This window comes from Octopus bimaculoides, chromosome 16, assembly GCF_001194135.2.
Source record: "Octopus bimaculoides isolate UCB-OBI-ISO-001 chromosome 16, ASM119413v2, whole genome shotgun sequence".
NCBI classification, from domain to species: Eukaryota; Metazoa; Mollusca; class Cephalopoda; order Octopoda; family Octopodidae; genus Octopus; species Octopus bimaculoides.
The window spans coordinates 7,203,288-7,216,172 of record NC_068996.1 but is presented as its reverse complement, the minus strand read 5'-3'; the positions used below and the strand labels follow the sequence as shown (position 1 = coordinate 7,216,172).

Below are 12,885 nucleotides of genomic sequence, written 5' to 3'. Positions count from 1 at the left end.
ATATATATATATATATATATATATATATATATATACACGCATGCATGTGTGTATGTGCTTACAGTGGTCTTACATAATCATACATGCATAAATATTACATACACACACACGTTTCTGGTGGGTAGGGACTACTTTTAATGCTATAATTAGTGCAGCGTGTATGTATATATATATATATAAACACTGTAATAGAGGGATGATGTAAACAAGTTTGTCTTTGTATGCATAAGCTCCATGAACAGGGATCAGCCAAAATAGTTACAGATGAAATTTCAGCACTGGCCTAAAACTGAGTATCATCTTTAACCCTCCATGGAGAAACTGCTTATGTATACCTGCATGCACACAAACATATACATATAATTACATGAAGGGCTGTTACTAAAAGTAAAGACAGACGCTGGAAAGGGACTCTAAAGTCAAACTACTTGATCATAATATACACAGCATGTGGCTTTACTAATAATAATAAGCCCTTAATGTTATAATGTATTTTCAAAATTTATATACTTAGTATTAATTTTTTACCTTAATTGGTTTTACACGCTGGCTACTTGATAAAATCTTATATAGATTTTATCCTTATATTTAATTTATATGAATATATATTCCAAAGGCTGAGAAGTTCAAAGAATCTGTCAAAGATTTCGGTAAACATTTCATCCGTAATTGTCAGTCCAACAAAATATATTTCATGTGATGAATGAATATGGATTAAATGTTTACACACACACACACGCATATCCATGGATGTATGTGTATATATATTCATATGCATACATACATGCACAACCCAAGTAAGCATAGATAAACAGATGTTAACTGATAATACATATATACAGATCTATATACCTATATAAATACACACATGCGTACTTATCTACAGATATAGACAAATGCATACACACTTGTATACATATACACACATTGAAAGATACATATGCATATACATATGAAGAAATACATTTAGATATACACAATTGTCCATGCACATGGACACATGCACATAGCAACACACATACTAAGACATGCACATAAATATATACACATGCATGCATATATATATATATATATATATATATATATATATATATATATATATATATATATATATATATATATACACACACACACACACGCACATACATACACAAACATATATACACATACAAACTTATCTACATGTATAGACAAATGCATACACATTACATATGTCCACAAGTACACATACACACAATGAAACATACATATGCATATAAAAAAATACATTTAGATACATGCATAGCTATATATGTTTATACATCTGTACATATACATACGACTATATATGCACAAACATTATCTACATTTGCATGAGCAGTGTGTATATGGCACAAGTCCAGACAAGGTTGTTTATGGAAGACCCGCAGTCGCCCATGCATACCGGGCTCCCCTCTCCACGCCACTGATGTTATATCCAAGAGAAAGGCAAAGGCCGATGCAGCTTGGCACCAGCGATGCTGCAACTCATTTCTACAGACGAGTGAACTGGAGCGAAGTGAAATAAAGTGTCTTGCTCAAGAACACAACATACAGCCTGGTCTGTTAATTGAACTCACTACCTGGTGATTGTGAGCCCGATGTCATGCACTTTCACTCTTCATCTTATATATATATAAGATAGATATATATATGGATACATGTATAATGTACAGATGTGTATATATATATATATATATATATATATATAAGCATATTTGTAGAGATTTGTGTGTGTGCATGAATATATATATTTACACACACACACACACACACACAAATGCATGCATATACATATATGCACACAAATACATGCATATAGGAACATGCATACACACACACACACACACATATATATATATATATATATATATATATATATATATACATACACGTTTGTGTATATATATATATACATATACACATAGAATGTGTGTGTGTTTGTGTATTTACACATTTTTATATGTATTTAAGTGAAATTTCTGCACACTGAGCTGAAATATTTTCAAGACTCATTTCATCTTTTATCCTTTCGGAATTTATACTTCTAAACCAATCCAAATGTTGGAATATTGGATCTGTTAGAGGGTCAGGTAAGATACCTCACAGTTCAGTTGCAGCTGCTTATTTTCTGAAAATAACACCTGTGATGACACAGGCATCAATATGTGCTGGTCCAAGTCAACGGCCTCTCCTTTTGAATATGCATCAGTTTTGTGCTGCGGAGAGACATTCAAACATGAGTAGCTGCCAGTGTTCCTTGAAAAATCCTTGCTCAAATATGCAGGGTTGGCCTTGAATAACAGAAACTTTAGTGATATGTATTGTACATAAATACAACTGATGCAATCTTGTGTGTATCTAAGGCAACAAATTGGCAAATTTGCTAGAGCAAGAATAAACTACTTGATGGTATTAATTATTTCTAATTCTCTACACTGTGTTCAAATTCCTCCAAGGCAAAACTTTGTCCCTCATTCTTTCAAGCTTGGTAAAACAAGTGTCAAATCTAGAGAAGCAGATTTGCTAAATTGATAGTGAATTGGATGAGGTGCCTTGCATTATCTGTTCCAGAATTTTGTGTTCTGATAACAACACCTGCAACGACAGTGCTTTTAAGTTCCGCCAACTTTTATCTTTACCTTGGTAGGCAGAATCCTTGTCTCCAGTGGTAGGCAGAGTCCTTGTCTCCACAAAAATTTTGACCTAGCAGGAATCTTGGAAAGGAACTTTTGAGGTACAGAAACCAATGGTCAGATTTGACCTAAGCAGGCACTTTGTTACACACGTGTGTGTGCATGTGTAATATGCCCAGTATAAATCTGGCAAGACCATAGTTTCAATGGAAACTCAGTATATTTATGTAGCGTGTATAATTCATTTTGACAGTGAGAGGCCCTGCAGAGAGCTCGTCCATATCATCCAAGCCTATGATAAAGAGCTTTCAATAGGGCCTCCCCATATCTACAATTATATTACTTGCACACACACACACACACACACACACATACACACACATATATATATATTATGTACACACACACACATGCATGCTCACGAAAATACACCAAGGTTGTCATATTGGAACCAAAACCAATGTTCTAAACTACAAATCTTGTGATAAGTTCAAATTTTACTATTTCTACTACTGTTTCTTTATCCATTGATTGTGTTGATGTGTATGCTATTTGTCATTCTCTGTCTCTTACTAATAAAACAGATTTCGTTCATAATGCACATTTAAATAATCAGTTCTATGAGGTTTTGTAACCAGTTGTAAAAAAACAATCCATCGAAAATATAATGAAAATGTAAAACATCTGGATACGCACCAGAATAAAGAAAAGGAAAGGAAAATGATTTTAGACACACATGTAGAAAATATTAATGTTTGAAATCTTACCTTCACAATCTTCCCCTTCTTCAACTTCATACTCATCTTCAAGGTACTCATAAGAGGTTTTAGAAATATGAACACGTCCAGGCTTTCCGGTTGCCTCCATGATATTTGCCAAAGTCACGTCATTTGACCATACATCGAATTTAAATTGTTTTGATCCTACAATTCCACAAAGTACTGTCCCAGTGTGGACACCGACCCTCATATTAACTTGTTCGTTGTTTTCTTTGTCGAATTCTTGTATTGCTTCAATCATACGTAGACCCATTTCCACACAGCACTTGGCATGATCTTTGTTAGCTTCAGGGCATCCAGATACACAATAATAACAGTCGCCTAACGTACTTATCTTTTCACATCCTAAAGCTTCACAAAGTTTGTCAAAACGACCGAATAAATCACTCAACAGATCCACTAAGTGTTTGGCGGTTTTGTTGGAACTCATCTTAGTAAAACCGACAATATCAGCGAACAGGATACTAACATGGTCTATTTTGTCTATTTGAAAGGGTCGGAAAGTTATAACTCCCTGACCAGAAGGAGCCTGCTTGTCAATTACATTTTTCGCGACAGCCGGTGGCATGAGTGAATGCAGCATACGTTCTATGATTTTTTTGTCTTCTTCTTGGATACGGTTGTTTCGGGTAGCTTGTTGCAATTTTTGGAAAAGACTGTATCGTCTAACTTGAAAAATAATGAACAGGTAAACACCGAGTGAATGTAGACATATATGCAATATGATCCTGCCAACTATTACCTTATCAATAGCTGAGGCCGGGGACACAAAAACATTTAAGATTTCCAAAGCAATCGACTGAACAATTCCCACAATAAATACCAACGTTAGAGGCAGGGGTAGTGTGGTGTACATTAAAATTATGATGGTCACTGAAGTGGCAAATGCTGACACCTCGTAGTTTGGATCGCGAAGGCAGGCGTAGACAACCAAAATAACAATGCATGTTCCAGGACCCATGATCAGGGATGGAATAATATGGAACTTCCGATAAAACAAAGTAAAAGTGAATCCTAGACAAGCAAGTTCGATGAAAAACAAAAGGACCACAACGAATGAAAAATACCATTCTAACTTTTCAATGCTAACACCACAGTAAATACTCCATAGTATTGTGCCAAGAATAATAAAACAGATAGCGCATCGGAATCTTCTAGTCAACAAAGGGAAATAGCTGTCAAGGCATTTCTCGTGCAAAAAGTGCGATCGGTTTTTGGGAGGGTCAAACCATGTTTCCTTATAGTTTTTAAGAGCCGATAACCTCCCAGTCACCTTTTTCTTGTAGCGGTTTTTGGTTGCAGAACTAATATCGACGTCAACAGATTCAGGTGCATGGCTTGCATCATAATGGGCATCGACTGAACCCGACTGAGTGTCCTTAGCAGAGTTAATACCATCGTTAGCAGGGACAATACTCAAATTTTGGCTATCATTAACAATGGTACTATCATCAGCTGCACCACCACTGCCACTGTTATCTTCACAGTTCGCCATTTTGAAATTAAGCTACATACATATAGAGGGAACACGCGCTGCTGGTACACGCACAGACATACATATATGCACACATGCGTGCACAGAACAACAACAACAATGGAAACTCTACCACTAGTAGTAGAATTAAATTATAACAGTGGAACTAGTTAAGTAGATATAAATGTTGAGTGGTATCGTGTTGGTTTCCGTTTGTTTTGTTTAGTTATTTTTTCCTTCCGTAGAATGCTTTTTTTTTTTGTTTTGTTTTTTTTTTTTTGCAAGAAGTGCGTGACAGTTCTGTGACAATTGCAATTACATATGAATACAAGTTGCCAAAAGTGAATTAGCACAATTTAACTTGTACAAAGACGTAACATTCAGTCTGAGGGGCGGGGGAAGGAATATTCTTCGATCACCGGTTTCGGTTTGAAAAGTAATAACTAAAGTAGAAGAGTGTCTGTGAAAATATGTGAGAGAAAAAGATAGAGAAAGCGAGAGAGAGAGGGAAAGAAAGAAGTGGTAAATAAAAGGGAGAATTATTTATGACAAGAGTTACGTACCTTGTGCAATGGTGCGTTTTGCAATTAAGGGGGAATCAGCAATATAATTATAAAGATAATTAGTAAAGAAATGACAAATTACACATATATATGTATATATATATATGTATATATATCTATATATATATATAACCAATTACAGATAAATACACAATCCTAAATAAACAATGTGTATGTATACGTATAGTCTGTGAAACAGATTAAACCCACCCGATTAGCATGTAGTAGTAGCTGTAAGTGTTGTGAATATAATAAATAGTTATTTTATTGTTGCTGTCCTTTACTCTTCGTCGTCGATTAATTTCTTCCGATTTCTGATGCATCAATTATGTCCACTTTGGCAATTAATATTGCTATTATCGGTATTGTTTTCGTTTTGTATCCTTCTTAGCTTTATGCTCTTTTTTGTTTGTTTGTTTTTTTACTTTTTGTGTGTGTGTGTGCAGCTTCTTTTTATCTTCCGCGTCGCCCGGCTGGGATGGGCTTTTTTTTTTGTGGTAGTTTTCAAATAAATTACTTAATACATGTGACGGTATAATTCCATGTGACAAAGATCAGTGAAAAAGAAACGAAGCCTTACTTATGTAGGTTTTTAGTCCAGTCCGCTTCCCCATTAAAAAAAAAAAAGCCAAGTACTCAGCACTTATTTACTTAATCAACACGAGCGGAATATATTCCAAACAGGCTGACGGCGACACACGACATTCAGGTGCGAGCGAGTATTTATAGACAGCTGTGTGTCTGCGGAACTGTCAGCATGTATGCGTTTACAATAGTGCGCAAGTATGTGTATGTCTATGAGATGTTATTTTATTTGGCTGTTTTTTCACTTCTTTTTCTTTTTTTGGTCTGAGTAATGTAAACAAAAGAGTACAGTAAATAAGGGAGGTTTGTGATCGGGTCGTACATCAACGTATGAATGTGTGCAATACGAATGTATATGAGTGTGAATGTCGAAATGTATCAAGCCAAGGAAATATTCACAAGCAAAACAATTTACTGTTTCGGTAAAATAGTGCTGTCAAATAGTAGTTCCTGTAATAGTAGCAGTAGTAGTGGCTGCTATAGTAGGAGTTATAGTACGGTAAAGCTATGTGGTAGAGTCGTTCTGTTGTCGCAGTCGCTTCTGAAGTAAGATCTCTTATACGCCGATGTATTAATAGCAGCCGTCGCAGTAGTAATAATAATAGCGATTGTTGTTTAACCCACCCCAGGTCAGCCCTGGTCGAGGTGTCAGCAAAGCTTCACCCGTTTTTTCGTAATAACGAAGATTATATCGTCCAATATGTCCTTGCTTTTCTATTTCTTTTTTCCGTTTAGACATCAGTGAGTGATTTCGAGGTGGGGGGTTTGACTGCTATTTCGAACTAGTCCACCGAACGCGTAGAAGTTGCCTCTTTGTTGGTACTGTATTAGTACTTGCTATTACTGGTTTAAATAACTGCAGTAGCAGCAGCAGCAGTAGTAGCAGTAGTAAATAGTTGCATTATTTACTCGTAAGTAACTGCAGCAGTAATGATAGAATAGTAGTGGCAATAGTAGTAACAGTCGTGTAGTAGTAGTAGTTGTTATTTAACCCCAGGTCAGTCTTGCTTGAACAGACATGATGAAAAGCATTCCAACCATGACCAAACTGCCTAATTTGAAAAATATGACTAAAACTGTATTCTCCAATGTGTCCTTCCCGACTTTTTTTTTCCTGAGACAAAACGGTAACATTTGTTGGAGATTTGGCTGCTGTTTCTAGCAAGTCAAGCGATCGATAGAGGTTTCTTTTTTTAGCTTTGTTAGGTGCTGTAAACCGGTGGTGGGAGTAAACAACAAAAGCAACCAAAATATTAAAAATAAGAATTAAAAAGAGTTTGGTAAGGCGAATGGAATTGTATTCGTTGTTGTTGATATTGTTAGTGACGTCGTTGACTATTTTGAAATTGTTACTTCAACTCTAACTAAAATTGGCAAAAAAGGCACATGAATAGATGGATTGTATTTAGGCATAAGTATCGGTGTGTATATATATATATATATATATATATATATACATATACACACACACACACACAATGTTATATCTTTTTGGTTTTTGTTTTTGCCAAATGAACACACGCACTATTTATTCATTCTTCACTCATTCATTATTGTTCTTATTTCATCTTATGCCCATTGTCTAGAAATCTTTTGTCACACACCTGTGACCTCTTCAACGACTCTTCCATCCCACTTGTCTCCTCTCGTTCCGTTTAGTCTATTCTCCATATACACACGCGTCGTCGTCATCATCATCATCAACAACATCGTTTAACGTCTGTTGTCCGTGCTGGCACGGGTTGGACAGTTTAACCAGAGCTGGCAAATGGGGGAGCTGCACCAGATTCCAGTCTGATTTGGTATGGTTTCTATGACTGGATGCCCTTTCTAAAACCAACCATTTTACAGAGTGTTCTGGGTGCTTTTACATAGTACCACCACAAGTGCTTTACACAACCAAAGGGACCAATCTTAACACTTCTGCTGCAGAGTACAGGTCTTCCTGGGTACAACAAGGTGCCAGGCATCTCAGTATTTTGTTGTCTTGCCTGAAAGATTCAGCATCCTGAGGTCGTATTTCAGTACTTCATCCCATGTCTTCCTGGGCCTTCCACTTCCATGTGTTCCATACATATCTATAAATATGGCATTTGTAGAGTAATTGTGACGCTGTGGCCTCGGAAGCATGTGCTGTTTGATGTAGGTCAACGTCCCAAACCAGGTACCTGGTGTTACTATTTCGCTCTCTGCTCGGAATCTTATTAGGCGTAGGAGTGGCTGTGTGGTAAGTAGCTTGCTTACCAATCACATGGTTCCGGGTTCAGTCCCACTGCATGGCACCTTGGGCAAGTGTCTTCTACTATAGCCTCGGGCCGACCAAAGCCTTGTGAGTGGATTTGGTAGACGGAAACTGAAAGAAGCCCGTCATATGTATATATATATGTATGTGTGTGTGTATGTTTGTGTGTCTGTGTTTGTCCCCACCAACATCGCTTGACAACCGATGCTGGTGTGTTTACATCCCCGTAACTTAGCGGTTTGGCAAAAGAGACTGATAGAATAAGTACTAGGCATACAAAGAATAAGTCCTGGGGTTGATTTGCTCGACTAAGAAGGCGGTGCTCCAGCATGGCCGCAGTCAAATGACTGAAACAAGTAAAAGAGTAAAAAGAGATACATGTATGTGTGTGTATTATATATATCATTCTTGGTTATGACATATAACCAGTTAGAAAGTTACCATTGGTTTCATAGCAATATAGGGTCTGTATGCCAAATGCAATAGTAGGCATCAAACCAGCAGTAACTTTCTGACCAATTATATACCATAACCAAGGATATACTACCTGACTCGTTGGCTCCAGCTCATATCTAAGTATTGGGTTTGTCAGTTTCTATCCAGTCTCCTTGGCAGATGTTTGTGCCAAATGTGACTTTGGAATCCATGTCAGTGGTGAAAGAGATGTGGACAGAACTCACACAAAGGGTGATCAGTGCAGGTCAAGGATGTTGAAGATGTTCCTTTCTTCTCCTGCGTTTTACCTCTTCATTCTGTTGTCTGTTCAGGTCAAAGGAGCTGGCTCCATTGCGGATAGTAGTCCTCCAGGCTGTCCTATTTATGGCAATCTGTTCTCATGAGGATGGCTGGATGTTAGTTTGAACCAAGGTTCATTCGAGCTGTCTTTAAAATGAAATTTTGGACCTCCTCTGGGTCCAAGTTCTCCATAGAGCACGATCCTCAGGAGATGAGAGGGCTCCATACGCTGAACGTGACCTGTCCAGTGGAAACAATGGCAAAGAATGGTGGCTTCAATGCTTGGTATAGAGGCGTAGTGAAGAACTTTGTTGTCGGTAATGTGATCTTATCATTGAATATTGAGGATTTGTCACAGCTTGGATATATACCATAACCAAGGATATACATACTACCTGACTACATACAATATAACAGCTCAAAATCTCCTTCTGAGTGTGCTTTTCTTCTGACTCATGGACAACTAACCAATTTTATATATACACACATATATATATATATAGGTGCAGGAGTGGCTGTGTGGTAAGTAGCTTGAAGGCAGCGAGCTGGCAGAAACGTTAGCACACTGGATGAAATGCTTAGTGGTATTTCATCTGTCTTTACGTTCTGAGTTCAAATTCCGCTGAGATTGACTTTGCCTTTCATCCTTTCGGGGTCAATAAATTAAGTACCAGTTACGCACTGGGGTCGATGTAATCAACTTAATCCCTTTGTCTGTCTTTGTTTGTCCCCTCTATGCTTAGCCCCTTGTGGGCAATAAAGAAATAAGGAACATTAGCACACCGGGCGAAATGCTTGGCAGTATTTCGTCTGTCTTTACGTTCTGAGTTCAAATTCCGCTGAGGTCAACTTTGTCTTTCATCCTTTCGGAGTCGATAAATTAAGTACCAGTTGCATACCTGAGTCGATCTAATCAACTGGCCCGCTCCCCCAAAATTTCGGGTCTTGTGCCTAAAGTAGAAAAGGATAAGTAGCTTGCTTACCAACAACCTGGTTCCGGTTTCAGTCCCACTGCGTGGCACCTTGAACTAGCATCTTCTACTATAGCTTCAGGCTGACCAGAGCCTTGTAAGTGGATTTGGTAGACAGAAACTGAAAGAAGCCCGTCGTATATATGTGTATATGTGTGTGTGTGAGTGTGTGTGTCTATCTGTCTGTCTGTATATGTTTGTGTGTGTTTGCCCCCCACCCCGCCATTGCTTGACAGCCAATGCTGGTGTGTTTAGGTCCCTGTAACTTAGCAGTTCGGCAAAAAGAGACTGATAGAATAAGTACTAGGCTTACAGAGAATAAGTCCTGGGGTCGATTTGTTCAACTAAAAGTGGTGCTCCAGCATGGCCACAGTCAAATGACTGAAACAAAAGAGTTAAAGAGTATATAATACATGATATATTTGTCTCTCCATCCTCTTATTTTTTGCCCCACCCTATATAATCTTGCAAATCACCCAATCACCTACTTCTACTCAGCTTGTGGGGCCACCAGGGCACCTCATTGCCATTGTCTATCTCTTTGTAACTCCTACAGATCACTTTCACTTTTCTCTCTCTTCACTTTCCATACTCAATGTGAGTAGCCATGTTGATCATCTGCTATGTAGATTATCTACCATTCAGATCATTTTTGATGTCCTATTCTTGCAGTTTAACCCATTGTTCCCTGGCATCAAGTTAGTATGGGAATCCAGTTGTAGAACTCATGCCATGGCAGACACTGGAGCATGATGCAGGCCTTGGACTCATCAGATCCTATCAAACCGGTGAACGCACACCACCATGGATCATAGACATTAAACGATGATGATGATGATGTGTGTGTGTGTGTGTGTAAATGATATCATCATCATTGTTTAACATCTGCCTTTCATGCTGGCATGAGTTGAATGATTTGACAGGAGCTGGCCAAGCAGAAGACTGCATCAGGCTTCACTGTCTATTTTAGCAAGTTTTTTTTTTATGGCTGGATGCCCTTCCTAACACCAACCACTCCACAGAGTGGACCGAATGCTTTTTACACGGCACAAGCACACGCAAGGTCAGTTTTGGCGGGATTTTCACAGCTGGATGCCCTTCCAAATGCCAACCACTTTACAGTGTGGACTGGATGCTTTTTACATGGCACAAGCACCAGCAGGGTCACCAAGTAACTTGTAAGACAAAGATATATATATATCATCATCATCATCATTGTCTAACATCCACTTTTCATGCTGGTATGGGTTGGATGGTTTAGCTGAAAACTGGTAAGCCAGGGGGCTGCACCAGGTTCCAATCTGATTTGGCAAGGTTTCTATGGCTGGGTTCCCTTCCTAATGCCAACCACTCTGAGAGTGTAGTGGGTGCTTTTTACATGCCACCATTATGGGTACCATTGATCTGACACTGGCATCAGCTAAGACTACGGTCTCACTTGGCTTGACAGGTCAACATAAGCATGGTATATCACAAAGGGTTTTGGTCACCTGTCACTGCCTCCATGAGGCCCAACACTCGAATGGTACTTTTTATGTGCCACCAGCATGGGTGCCAGTCAGACGCCACTGGCATCAGTCACAACTATGATTTCACTCAGTTCAATGGGTCTTCACAAGCACAGCATATCGTCCAACAATTGTAGGGTGATTTTAAAGGGCCAGTTATGCAACACTGACATTGGCTACAACTACAATCTTACTCAGCTTGATGTCACTGCCTCTATGAAGCCCAACACATGAACTGCACCTTCTGTGTGCCACTAGCATGGGTGCCAGTCAGATGGAACTGGCATCACCCATGACTATGATTTCATTCAGTTCAAGAGGTCTTCACAAGCACAATATATCGCCTGGTGACTGAAGAGTGCTTTTAACAGGCCATTTAAATGACACTGGCATCAGCAATGACTACGATCTCACTTGGCTTGATGGATCTTCTCAAGCACAGCATATCTCCAAAGGTCTCGGTCACTTGTCATTGTCTCTGTGAAGCTCAACTTTCAAAGATTGTGCTTCACCACCTCATCCCATGTCTTCCTGGGTCTACCTCTCCAACAGGTTCCCTCCACCGTTAGAGTGTGACACTTCTTCACACAGCTGTCCTCATCCATACACATCACATGACCATACCAACGCAGTCAGCTCTCTTGCACACCACATCTGATGCTTCTTATGTCCGACTTTTCTCTCAGGACGCTTACACTCTGTCATGCATGCACACTGACATTACACATCCAGCAGAGTATACTAGCTTCATTTCTTACAAGCCTATACATGTCTTCAGCAGTCACAGCCCATGTTTTACTGCCATGTAACATGACTGTTTGCACACTGGCATCATACAGTTTGCCTTTCACTCTGAGCGAGAGGCCCTTTGCTACTAGCAAAGGTAGAAGCTTGATATATAATCATTTAATGTCCATCTACCATGCTGGCATCGATTATATATATATATATTAGTCCTTTTTCAACCATGTAACAATATACTTCCTTTTCTCGGACTATTCATTTCCTTTTCTTTGGACTTTTTCATCTTTGCTTTTTCTGACAAAGAGTCATACTTGAAATGTCACATCCCCTCTTTTTGTTGTCTTACACTTTCTCTGAGCATCAGTTTAATATATTCATTATGTACATCCTTTCCTGTTTTTACTTCTATTTTTATTGATTTGCCTACATATAGATAAATCATCATCACCATTATCATCATTGAACATGATCAGGCAGAGTTTGACCAAGATCTTCTATAGTCAACCCTCACCTCATTCCAAGAAGGTCATATTTTCCCATGACCAGAACATTGGAAATGAATGGCAATGACACTTAAATACACATATATTTTGCTGTAACTGTTTTGCACAGTTTCAAGGACTGTGATAT

General features: G+C 38.6%; 1 protein-coding gene across 2 annotated transcripts in view; it reads right to left on the bottom strand.

Annotated features, from left to right (window-relative positions):
- LOC106877642 (adenylate cyclase type 9) overlaps positions 1–7,238 on the bottom strand; it is a 301,816-nt gene extending 294,578 nt beyond the window's left edge. Inside the window, exon 1 of one of the 2 annotated variants that reach the window (XM_052973509.1) lies at positions 3,422–7,238. In XM_052973509.1, the coding sequence (XP_052829469.1) occupies positions 3,422–4,928 (1,507 nt within the window). In that variant the 5' untranslated portion in view covers positions 4,929–7,238. The remainder of the gene's footprint in view (positions 1–3,421) is intronic. The other variant, XM_052973510.1, reaches the window with a different exon arrangement.
- Positions 7,239–12,885: the final 5,647 nt, after the last annotated feature.